The 13,522-nt window shown below is 43.3% G+C and overlaps 1 protein-coding gene across 3 annotated transcripts in view; it reads left to right on the forward strand.

Annotated features, from left to right (window-relative positions):
- Kap3 (kinesin associated protein 3) overlaps positions 1-13,522 on the forward strand; it is a 388,285-nt gene that overhangs the window by 17,050 nt on the left and 357,713 nt on the right. For all 3 annotated transcript variants that reach the window (XM_067144995.2, XM_067144996.2, XM_067144998.2), the window contains exon 4: positions 1,528-1,743. In XM_067144995.2, the coding sequence (XP_067001096.1) occupies positions 1,528-1,743 (216 nt within the window). The remainder of the gene's footprint in view (positions 1-1,527; positions 1,744-13,522) is intronic.

Genomic DNA, 13,522 nt, shown 5'->3' on the forward strand with positions numbered 1-13,522 from the left:
TATAAAACCTTCTTGCACTTCATTGGCACATCTTTGTTCCATACAATGTCTCTCACACACTGGTAGAAACTTGCAGACTGCTGTATTCTTAAATCAATTTCTCCATCCGAATTTCCATCTTGTGATATCACGCTGCCCAAATATTTAAACTTTTTCATTACTTCAAGAGGTTCATTTCCTATTTTTATCATTCCCTTGGATTTTCTATTACTTCTTGTCATGATCAAAGTCTTACTTTTTGCAGTACTAATCTTCGTTCCAAATTTTCTTATCTCCTCATTCCATAAATCAACTTGTAGATGTACTTGCTCTTCATTATCTCCCCAAACTACAATGTCATCAGCAGAGAGCATAGACTTTACTTGCTCGCCCATCACCTTCTCCTTGATATTGTGTAGAATTCTATCCATGATGATAATGAAGAGTAAGGAAGACAATACACTTCCCTGTCTTAAGCCTGTCTCAACTTTGAACCATTCAGTTTGACTCACTTTGGTTCTTCTAACACAGCTTTCACAATTTTGATACAATGCTATTACCATTTGCATTGTTTCATTCCCAGTCTGTGCCTCTGTCAATGTTTTCCATACTAAATTCCTTGGGACACTGTCATATGCCTTTTCAATATCTAGAAACGTTACTACCATGTCCTTTCCATATTCTCAATTCTTTCCATGATTTGATGCAATGTAAATATTGGGTTAAATGTGGACCTGCCTCTTCTGAATCCATACTGGTGTTCTGCCAATTTTCCCTCTACTCTGTCTCTTATTTGTCTTTCCAAGATTCTTTCAAGGATCTTCGCTGTATGAGGTATCAGTGTCACTCCTCTGTTGCTTCCTGTCTCCTTTCTTGAAAATTGGTATAATGACCTCTTTCATCCACTCTTTTGGAACAGTCTTTTCTCTCCATATCACTCTGAAGAGTTTGTTTTTTTTTTGCTAGGGGCTTTACGTCGCACTGACGCAGATAGGTCTTATGGCGACGATGGGATAGGAAAGGCCTAGGAGTTGGAAGGAAGTGGCCGTGGCCTTAATTAAGGTACAGTTAACATTTGCCTGGTGTGAAAATGGGAAACCACGGAAAACCATCTTCAGGGCTGCCGATAGTGGGATTCGAACCTACTATCTCCCGGATGCAAGCTCACAGCCGCGCGCCTCTACGCGCACGGCCAACTCGCCCGCTACTCTGAAGAGTCTATACAACCACTGTAAAGCAACTACTCCTGCTGCTGTTGTCAATAAATCGTGTCATTTTATCCTCATCTAATGTATATGTATGTTTTTGGTTTTGTTTGTCTGTTTGCTCATTTGTTTTTACAAAACTTAGTAAGCCTTCGTTGTGGAGGTGATGGTGGTGATTATTTAAGAGTAAATAAAATTATCATCCCTTATCAAGGTCATAGTGAGGATTGCAGGAGATAACCCTGTAAAAAACCTTCATTTTTGATTTGGAGGCAGGTTTGTAAGTTGTGTGTTGAGTGGATATAATATCATGTAACTTATTGTGTATAATTTTATTTTCTAGCTGGTGAGCAGGGAGAGTCCCCTCGTCCAAGCTCTTCTTGTTCTTCTACTGATGTAGCTGCTCTCAACTCTGTACCAGCTGAGAAAATTAGTATCAATGATATTGAGCAATATGTTGAACTTCTCTACGAGGATATTCCTGAAAAGATTAATGGATCTGCTTTAATCCTTCAGCTAGCCAGAGTTCCAGACAACTTAGTTGAGCTTGCCAATAATGGTGAGTTGAATTAACCTATCATCTAAGGCAGGGGTTCCCAACCTTATCCTTTTGAGATGTGGCAAATCATCATGCACCCTCACCACCACCACCATTTTCCGAAACTTGAAGGGAAGAATGGACACTAACGAGAACAAGACACATTTTTATCAACTAATGATTCAGTGATTAAGTCTTATTGTTTAGGAACTAGCAAAGAAATTGGTGATTAGTCACTAGGGCCCGGTTTCATCAACACATGTTAGTACTTAACAAGATGTTAAATCATTTTAACATACGATTTAAGAAAGTTTGCGTTTCATCAACAACTGATATAGATGTTAAAGTTAACATATGTTAAACTGCATATTAAAGTTAACATCAGCCATTTCCCATGTTAAATGGCTAACATTAGCATTTAGCAACCTGTTCCAAAATGGCTGCTGTGAATCGCCCTTTAGACGCGGAATCTCTATTTAGATCTTTTATACAATAATCATGATCGAAGAAGCATTCAGCGACGTAATGACTTTGAAAATTTGTCGTATACAAAATTTCTTCATAGATAAAGGTTATCGAAAATAGTAGTTGCTAAGATTGTTGACGAAATTCGAGTGAAGTTGGAATATCCTACGAAGAGAAACTTATCTCTTTCTCCAATGTTGCAGGTACTGATAATATTACGATTTTATGCTCACACAATGGTCGGAGACAATGCTGCAATTTCTAAAGCCACTGTTAGTAGAGTTACTTATTGAGTGTGTGCAGCAATAGCATCCATGATAAGGAGGTATATAACCTTCCCTTCAGTAGAAGAGCGTCAGCAGATTATCCGCGACTTCTACGGAATAAGCCGTTTTCCTGGTGTTTGTTCTAGGTGCAATAGATTGCATACATGTAAGAATCCAATCACCTGGAGGCAATTTGGCCGAAATATGTCGTAATCGGAAGGGATCTTTATCGGTTAATGTTCAGGTGATTAGTGAGCCTAACCTCCAAATCAGGGAGGTCTTGCTAGGTGGTCTGGTTCTGCACACGACAATACAATATTTAATAACTCCCATATCGGAGCACAGTTTGAAGTGGGACAATTAACGAAGTGATTTTGTTAGGTGACAGTGCAAAAGAAAAAGAAAATTCACCTCCATACAGGCCATGAAGGCCCTTGGAGGAGTGGAAGGTAAAAGCTTCCACCATTGTTAACCTCGGCACGTGATGAGGTAGAGTGGTTAGCTTTACACCCCGGCCGCCTTTGCCCCCAGGAATTAACCCGGTACTCATTTTTGGTGTAGGCTGAGTGAACCTCAGTTCCATATGCACCTCCGGAAGTGGAAATCTCGTTTCTTAAATTGTCCGAATTCCTGACGGGGATTCGAACCAGCGTCCTTCCGGGCGAACCGAGCACGCCTTTACCGCCTCGGCCGGGCAGCCCCTAGGTGACAGTGGATACCCGCTAAAAAGGTATCTGTTAAGTAACCCCATTGAATACCTCGCGGACTTTCTCCCACACCTCGTCCTTTTCTTTTATCGTCAAGCCATCTGTGTGCTTGCTCTCAATAATTTCTATATATTTCTTTTTCGAAGAAGGAAAAATTAGAACTACGATTCCTTTTCACTTCACGCGCCATATTTTACAGCTGTGCTCAAACAAAAGCGCATCGGAGCGCGCTGTAAAACAGCATTTTCGTACCACTGCCTCCTTGATTCGCACCAGTTCGCAATACAGGGAGAGTTAACAGTCGATTAGTTAACATTTCACAAGAAAAGTTTGATGAAACGCAAGAAACCTAACAACATGTTAAATTATTAACTCCGTATTAACTAACTACTTGTCAGTATATATTTAACATGTGTTGATGAAACCGGGCCTAAATGTCAGTGAGACAGTTGCCATTTTGCCTTGGTTAAACCTCATATGTTTGGCTTCAAATTTGACAGTGGACAACGGAGGTCGCTGGCAACATCTAGCTAACAACACTGCTTTATTTAAATTATGGTTGAAGCTGAGAATCCTGAATCTAATAAATGCTCGGACTGGAAAAAATATGAACACTACATATTTCAGACAAAATTTTATGTTAGTCTGTTTGAAACCTAGTTAGTAATATTCAAATAGTATGATAGTGCAGCAATGTGGCACTGTGTCTTAAGTTAAAAACTCACGTGAAAATAATTGAGAAAAATTATTGATCTTGACAATTACAGCAGTGCACCAACACGAATTTGGAAATGTCAAGACCTGGGGCTCTGCAATGTTTTATAACCCTTTCAGACCTGAAAGAAAACTGGCAGTGTGAATTTTTGTTTGTATGTCAAAAACTGACTAAAATGCTCTTAAATACATATATTTTTAGTTTATGCTACAAAATAAAATTTAACATCTGAAAAAAAAAGCACCCGCACAATTGTGCATGTCAGGACTTAATTCACTACTTACAAAAACGAAAAATTACCTCAATGCATGTGAATATACATATGTACATGATCAAATGTTCTATTTTACAGTGGGCAATAATTTAAAACAATTAAATCTTTGTTCAAACACAAGTAAACATTACATTTTTTTTACACTGAGGACGAGTTTTGCTTTTACTGCCCTTTTGGCGGCAGCACCTTGTCGTCAGACCTGAAAGAAAACTGGAGGTGTGAATTTTTGTTTGTATGTCAAAAACTTACTAAAATGCTCACAAATACATGTTTTTACACTTTATTTTACAAAATAAGAACTATCGGCTGAAAAACAGACCCCACACAATTGTGCATGTTAGGACTTATTTCACTACTTACCAAAAATTAAAAATTAAAAAAACTCAACTCAGTACGTGTGAATATACAGATGTACATGATCAAATGTGAAATTTTACAGTGTGGAACGATTTTAAACCATTAAAATCGTATATATTACATTTCTCACGTAGAGTACGAGTTCTGCTTTCACAGTCCTCTTTGTGTCATGTACCCAGCACTCCTGCATGCATTGGCTGTAAGGAAACCTAGCCCACACAATTGTGCGTATCAACATTCAAAACCTCATGGTATTACGTACGATGTTGTAAGTTCACAATTTACGTTCGTTAAACAATTTGCACACTTAATTGATTATATTCTGATATCCGTAAAGCTTCTAGATTAATATGAATGCAATAATAAATACTTACTTTAGGCATTACTGCTTCCTGCCATCTTGCCGATGAACTGTATTTTTAAACTCTTCTTCCTGCCCCCTGGTGGTCAAGCACTAAACAAAAACAGCTGAAGTACATGCTACGTGTCCCACACAAGCACTGCGTTCTGGTTGAGTGCCAAGAAAATGTAAAATAAGCTCAGACATAAATGAAATATGAACCTGTACAATTGTGCGTACTCGGTCTGAAAGGGTTATGTATTCTATCTGTCCACTTGTTTGCAAGACATTTCCTTTGACTCAGTAATAGGTATTACCATCTCCAGTGGCAGTTACAACTGTGATTTGATCAGGCATGCTCAGAATGCAATCTTGAATGTTCTTGTGGTACAAGCCCCCATTCTGCCTGGATTGCAGTGTGCCAGTGTATTGGAAACAAATCTTGGCATGTCTCCCAAGCACATCCCAGACATGCTGTATCGGGTTTAGATGAGGACTGCGAGCAGGCTCATCCATGTACTCGCGTGCACAGATAGCAACATGGGGGATGAGTGTTGTCTTGCATCAGGATGAAGTTCTTTCTGACAACAGGTGCAAATGGCACCGCTTAATCCACTATCTCCCCAGTGTATCGAGGAATGTCAGACTCCCATTCTTGATGAAAATATGGTGTGTGGATGCATCAATGGTAATCCCAGTCTAGAGCTTCCATTTGCAGAGGAAGTACAAGGTGGAATAACTTTCCCCAAGCATTCTCCATACTTTCGCCCTTCCATTCAGTGCCCTCAAACAGGATCTGGATTCATGCATAAACAGCACTGATGGGCATCGGCAGGGCAGAGATCTTGTACCAGGACTCGTGGACTGTAAATCCGCTTCATACAACCTCTTTATTACTGTTCTTTCACTGACGTTCATGGCCTGTACTTTCTGCAAATGATTTCCGGCCTCCACAATCACGAGGAGACTTGCATTATGAGCAAGTGCCCATTGCTTAGATAGATAGATAGATAGATAGATAGATAAGAAATGGGTGAGCCTTGTCTTCGCAGAGCTCCACACGTAGGTCTATGAAGACCCTTTGTGCCCTTTAAACAGGTTTGCCAAGTCCAGCCCTAGTGCTCCTATAAAGGATACCAGTGTCCGGATATTGGCATTCCTGATGTTTTCCAGGCTCACAAAATGTGAGCCAAGGTATCGATGTCTAGTGCTTGCAAGAGCCTCGCACTGACATAACACATGCGCGGAGGTCTCCTCCTCCTTACTGCGTCTTCTACACATCGGATCCTGAGTGATTTTCATGATGTGTAGGTGTTTCTGTAAGGTATTGTGGCCTGTTAAGTCCAACTACCATTCTCATTCTGGTCCTATTCAAATTCATTAGGACCTTTTTATAACTTTGGCTAGGCCCTTTGATAAGTTCACGTGCCTGCCTTGCTATAGTTAACCTCTTCCAAATATCTAAGTGAGACTGGTTTGTCCTCTGGGATATTACCAGTCTCACGCTTCGGAGTGACACTCCCAGGAAGGGCTCTGGTCCTGTGAAAGAACCTTTTGAGCCTTGTTTCGCTAGTTTGTCAGCTTCTTCATTTCCACTGATACCTGTGTGCCCAGGGACCCATAATAGGGTGACTGAGCTAAATTCACACAGCTGATCTAACATCCTTTGGCATTCCCATACCAGTTTTGATGTTGTTTTAACTGCACATAGTGCTTTTAGCGCTGCCTGGCTATCACTGCAAATAGTGATGCGTCCTCTGTCCAGGCATATTCCATATATATACAACACAGGCTAGTATTGCGTATACTTCGGCCTGGAAAACAGTAGCATATTTACCCATAGGAAGGGGGAGCCTAGTCTTAGGCCCCCAGACCCCGGCGCCTGTGCCCGTCTCCGTCCGCGAGCCATCTGTGTACCATGTACAGCCCCCAGACTTAAGATGGGCCCCAGCATCCGCGGCCCACTCCTCCCTTGTGGGTATCACCACTGTAAATTTATAATTCAAATTAAAGCTAGGTTTCATCAGATCCCCAATCATCATTGTCATAGGGCAAGTCTGGTGAAGCCTTGTAAGAATAGAGGCATGACCTCTATTCGGGTTTTTGAAGGACCATCCTCCGAGTGACCAGAGGCGATAGGCACTCATTCCCGCTATTACCTTAACATATAAATGTAAGGGGGAAAACCTAGGATGGCCTCCATTGCACATAATGGTGTAGTATCCAGTGCCCCTGTTATTCCTAGACACGCAAGTCTTTGGACACTGTTTAACTTGGTGGTCACAGTTTTACTCTCCGAACCTGGCCACCAGACTAAAGATGTATAGGTGATCGTGGGCCGTACAATAGAGATATAGAGCCACTGGACCACCTTAGGTCTTAGGCCCCAAGTCTTCCCGACAGCCCTGCGACAGGCCCACATAATCTTGCGAGCCTTATCCACCTTATAATCTATATGTTTCTTCCAACTCAGTCTTGCCTCAAGGATTACCCCTAGGTACTTAACTGAGGTTGTCTTAACTAATTTTTTTCCCAAATAGGAAAGGCTCTGACAGTCCGTCTAGCCTCCTCCCCCTGGTAAATACCACGAGCTCTGTCTTATCAGGATTATGTAGATGTTGATTCCCATAGGGAATCGGAAATAATTGTTCTGAATGAGTAAATTTATAATACCAATATAAATGGTCCGTTATTGGACATTATAAATTTTCCAGCTAACTCATTCCTGGTTGCCAGCGTTTCGCCCCCGTGTGCTAGGCTGGGCTCATCAGTTGGTACCTAGCACACCTACCGAGACGCTGGATAGTGCATACCGTGGAGGCCACTGCGTAGGCTAATTGTAGCCACCGGCAGTGCCAATGCACTATGAGAGATATTGTCTCATTATCAAAAATTGATGCCTGCTTGGCCATCAGATGATGTAGATGTTGATTCCCATAGGGAATCGGAAATAATTGTTCTGAATGAGTAAATTTATAATACCAATATAAATGGTCCGTTATTGGACATTATAAATTTTCCAGCTAACTCATTCCTGGTTGCCAGCGTTTCGCCCCCGTGTGCTAGGCTGGGCTCATCAGTTGGTACCTAGCACACCTACCAAGACGCTGGATAGTGCATACCGTGGAGGCCACTGCGTAGGCTAATTGTAGCCACCGGCAGTGCCAATGCACTATGAGACACATTGTCTCATTATCAAAAATTGATGCCTGCTTGGCCATCAGATGATGTAGATGTTGATTCCCATAGGGAATCAGAAATAATTGTTCTGAATGAGTAAATTTATAATACCAATATAAATGGTCCGTTATTGGACATTATAAATTTTCCAGCTAACTCATTCCTGGTTGCCAGCGTTTCGCCCCCGTGTGCTAGGCTGGGTTCATCAGTTGGTACCTAGCACACCTACCAAGACGCTGGATAGTGCATACCGTGGAGGCCACTGCGTAGGCTAATTGTAGCCGCCGGCAGTGCCAATGCACTATGAGAGACATTGTCTCATTATCAAAAATTGATGCCCGCTTGGCCATCAGATGATGTAGATGTTGATTCCCATAGGGAATCGGAAATAATTGTTCTGAATGAGTAAATTTATAATACCAATATAAATGGTCCGTTATTGGACATTATAAATTTTCCAGCTAACTCATTCCTGGTTGCCAGCGTTTCGCCCCCGTGTGCTAGGCTGGGCTCATCAGTTGGTACCTAGCACACCTACCAAGACGCTGGATAGTGCATACCGTGGAGGCCACTGCGTAGGCTAATTGTAGCCACCGGCAGTGCCAATGCACTATGAGAGACATTGTCTCATTATCAAAAATTGATGCCTGCTTGGCCATCAGATGATGTAGATGTTGATTCCCATAGGGAATCGGAAATAATTGTTCTGAATGAGTAAATTTATAATACCAATATAAATGGTCCATTATTGGACATTATAAATTTTCCAGCTAACTCATTCCTGGTTGCCAGCGTTTCGCCCCCGTGTGCTAGGCTGGGCTCATCAGTTGGTACCTAGCACACCTACCAAGACGCTGGATAGTGCATACCGTGGAGGCCACTGCGTAGGCTAATTGTAGCCACCGGCAGTGCCAATGCACTATGAGAGACATTGTCTCATTATCAACCAGGAATGAGTTAGCTGGAAAATTTATAATGTCCAATAACGGACCATTTATATTGGTATTATAAATTTACTCATTCAGAACAATTATTTCCGATTCCCTATGGGAATCAACATCTACATCATCTGATGGCCAAGCAGGCATCAATTTTTGATAATGAGACAATGTCTCTCATAGTGCATTGGCACTGCCGGTGGCTACAATTAGCCTACGCAGTGGCCTCCACGGTATGCACTATCCAGCGTCTTGGTAGGTGTGCTAGGTACCAACTGATGAGCCCAGCCTAGCACACGGGGGCGAAACGCTGGCAACCAGGAATGAGTTAGCTGGAAAATTTATAATGTCCAATAACGGACCATTTATATTGGTATTATCAGGATTAATCGACAAGTCTGTCTCGTGGCACCATCTTTCCGCCCTACGTAAAGAGCTCTGTACGAGCTCGGAAACCGTGCTGGGGAAATTTCCTACCGCCATCAGGCTTATGTCATCTGCATAGCCTTGGGCGTATATTCCTCCAACATTTAACCTGGTAAGTAGTTCATCCACTACCAGACACCATAATGTTGGTGATAATACTCCTCCCTGTGGACACCCCCTGTCTATATTAGCTCTCAACATTACAGCGTTGAGGGTAAACGGAACTTGACGGCCCTGCAGTGAGGCCATAATCCATTTTATGAGCATGCTGCTCACTCCTCTTCTCTCTAGACTACGTTCTATGGAGCCCAAAGAGGTATAGTTAAAGGCCCCTTCTATATCTAGGAATACAACCATAGCAAGTTGTTGCTGATCCAAGGCACTCTCCAGCCTAGAAACTAGCTGGTGTAGTGCTGTCTCAACCGACTTTCCTGGTTGATATGCATGTTGATGAGAATGCAGGGGAAAGTCCCTTAATACTTTCTCCCTGATATGTCTATCCACCAGTCTTTCCAAGGTCTTAAGTAGAAAAGACGTTAGACTAATGGGTCTATAATCCTTAGGTCTAGTATATGAAGACATTCCGGGTTTAGGTATATACACCACCTTCGCCTGACGCCACAAGGAGTACACATACCCCATAGTGAGACAAGCTCTAAAGATTCTGACCAGGTATGGTATAAGGCCCCCCCCCCCCCGCTTCCTGAAGAAGTGCCGGGAAGATCCCATCCACCCCTGGGCTTTTGTAAGGGGCAAAAGATTCTAATGGGGTAACAATCTCTGCGGCTTCCTTCCAGCCACTTTTATTGGGTCTGAAGGATCCGCTCGATTCTACCTCACTATTCGTGACTACCGAACCTGGAAAGTGGGCATCATGGGCATCAAGCAGTAAGTTCAGGGTCTCCCTCTCTGTGGATGTATATCCACTCGAAGGCGACTCCAGTGAACCCAGCCTTGCCCTTCTGTCCAAGGTTAAAATTTTATGAAGCCTTGCCCCTTCATGTTGACTTTCAATGGATTCACAAAACTGTCTCCAAGATTTCCTAGAAGCCTTTTTGACTTCTGACTTGTACCTTCTTTGTGATGTTTTGTAAGAATCTAGGCTTTCTTGATCCTGAAGTTCCCTGTATTTATTCCAGAGCCTTCGTGTATTTCTCCTCAGGTGTTCAAGGTAACTATTCCACTTGAAGCTTCCTGTTACTCTTTTTGCCTTAACAATAGGGCAGTTTAATTCATAAGAGATAACCAGTGTCTGTGTTAGAAAACTCACACTGAGCTCCAGCTCCTCTTTGTTTTTAATTATATTTGATGGTCCTCCCTCCAGTCCCCTCCTCACGTCCTCCCTAAAAGACGTCCAATTGGTTCGTCTAGGGTTTCTGTAAGATGGGATCTTGAGGGAGCCCTCTATATAAAACACAATGTGTCTATGATCTGACAAGGAAGGCTCCAAAGAAACCTTCCAGTCTTTAAATTCCTGTATGATTCCCATGGAACCCAGGGTAAGATCTATGATCCCCTCACTCCTATTATTAATGAAGGTAGGGGTATCACCGATGTTCATGACCTCAAGATCAGCTGTACATAGAAATTCTATGAGGTGCTCTCCCCTTCGGTTTGTATATTTACTTCCCCAAATGCTGTGATGAGCATTGGCGTCACATCCTACTACGAGGTTTAATCCTTGTTTCCTACAGTATATCACCAGTCTCTTGAACTCCTCCGGCGGGGGTGGAGATTCAGTCTCCTGGGAAATATGCAGAGCAGACAACAAAGTTTTTTGGCTGTCCGCCCTCTTCATATCTCACTAGCACTGCCACCAGGTCTCTAGTAATGAAGCCTGGTATAGCCCAGGCGTTGTGATCTTTAACTAGTATACATGCTCTAGGCTTCTCCTCTGCTATTCCACTGAATAAAGTGAAACCTGCACATTTTAGTCCAATGATATGCCCCTGTCTAAGCCAGGGTTCTTGTATCAGGGCGACCGAAAACCTGCCCTTCTGGATACTTCTAATAAGTACCCTAGAGGCAGCTATGCAATGTTGTATATTTGCTTGTATGAAAGTAATCATTCTTACCTTCATGCAATGCTTTACCTTATGCGGTCTCCGGAACGTGCTGCTCAGTCTCCTGCGATGAATCTTGAGGCTTGGCTGGCCCAGGTTCCTGTCCGGGCTCCTGCTCTTCGCCCCTGTTAGTCTCGGTATTTTCTGTGGTGGGGTTGGTCCCCTGCTTGTCACGCATGCCCTCCACCAAGGTGAAGGTAGCCACATGCACCCCGCAGAGGATCTTCTTCCCCACCACTTTCTCCACGTCTCTGGAGTCCATGCTGACCACAAGTCGGACACGTCTCTTCTCCTCCTTGCGGTCGTAGACCCTCCAGCTAGTGGGATTTAAGTCATGGTTCTGGCGTGCCATTCTTCCCAAAAGGACGTTATTGTCCTTTGGTTGTCCTGGTATCCAGACCATGACTCTCTTGTAGGAAAGAAGTTTATCCAGGCCCACAATTGTGAGCCTGGCTCCTTCCCACGGTTGTATACCTGTAATAAGACTGGAAAGCCATGCTACGATTTCATCGTTCTCGGCTATAATGACGGCCGCACCTCTCGACAGATAGCAATCCAGGAACTGAGGCTTAATGGGCCCCTGCTCCGGAAGCTCGTCTATCAGATTGGTGATAGCCTCTTCTACAGCTTCCACCTGTTTCTCGGTTAGCTGCTGGTCAGGATATCCTACAGGTACTATGGCCATCCTGATCCCAGCTTTAGCTATCCTAGCATATTCCACCTTGGGGTTTTTGCGGGTCTGCCGGTCTTCTTCTGGGGTTGCCCCCGACAGAAGTCGTTTCCCCGCTGGCATCTTGGTGGGTGGGGTCCTCTGTGCCCTAGAAGCAGAGCCCTTTTCAGGGTCCCGCCTCTTGTGCCCATTGGATCCCCCCACAGTTGTTACTGTCGTGGTATTAGAAGGCCCCTCAGCTCCCGGAGTTAAGCCCTCTTTGGCCTGCTCCCGGGCCTTTAAGGCCTTCTTATATCTCCTCTTCTCAGCGCCAGAGCGCTGTTTCTTCTTTTTCTTCTGGACCTGTAGATTGCCCACCTCTTGAGTGAGCCCTCTAACTGTCGAAGATGAACTATCCGAGGGTATCTCCGAGGAGTCCCCTTCGGTTGTTGTTGTAGTATTTCTCTCGGAGGCCCCAGAAGAGCTCTCTGGTTTATGGATGGCTACCGTATTCATTCAAGTCCCACGAGTAGCTAGGGAAATATATGTCCGCCCAGGCAGAGCCCCGCATACCTGGGTAAGGCTACTTACTTCGAGAGGGCGCCAAGTATCTCGAAGGCACCGTTCAAGACACATCTCCCATGTGCCATGCACCCCTTCGACGCGGGTCGCCTTACACCTTAGGGTTGGGCGGTGCTTTAGCTTCCTCCTCCTAGTATACCGAACGGTTACCCAATAGGGCTCCATTCGGCATCGCAAGAAAGGAGCTACTAGTCCCCCTTACCACGAAGAGGATCTTCAATTGAAGAGGGTAACCAGGGTTAGCCCCCTACAATTGTAGAAGCACACATGAGGGGATGCCTATTGCTTTTAGTAGTGCCAATATTTTTATCCAAACTTCAATCTTAATGACATTTCCGAAAAACCAAACATTCTTTTTGACCTGCTCATTCAGCTTTTCATACAATCAAAATCAAATATGAAAGGTCCGATTTTTCATTTCATTTCTTAAACAATATTCCATATTCCCACATCCCTCAGCCCCGCCTTAATAACCTCTCCCCCCTCTTCCCCTTTTATCTCCTTCCGTTTTTCTTTTTTCCCTTCACCTCCTTAAGATTTCATTTGAACCTCACCTACCCCCATTTCTCTCTTCAGCTTATTACAACACGTATTAATTCCCTTATGACATATTTTATTTAAATATTTTCTTCCACCTGACCATATTTCTTTCTTTCATTGCTGTCATTTATTCAGAGTCAAATGTATGGTCCGCATTGAAATGCGAATTTCTATCCACCTTTATTTAACTCTATATATGTTAATCATCCTCGCGTAACATCCATCGTCCTTCAAGATTCTAGAAACAGAAGAACTTTCTTCTAGCATCTTACTTTGCATTGACATTTATTTCAAGTTT

The sequence above is a fragment of the Anabrus simplex genome, chromosome 4 (assembly GCF_040414725.1).
Source record: "Anabrus simplex isolate iqAnaSimp1 chromosome 4, ASM4041472v1, whole genome shotgun sequence".
Lineage (NCBI taxonomy): Eukaryota > Metazoa > Arthropoda > Insecta > Orthoptera > Tettigoniidae > Anabrus > Anabrus simplex.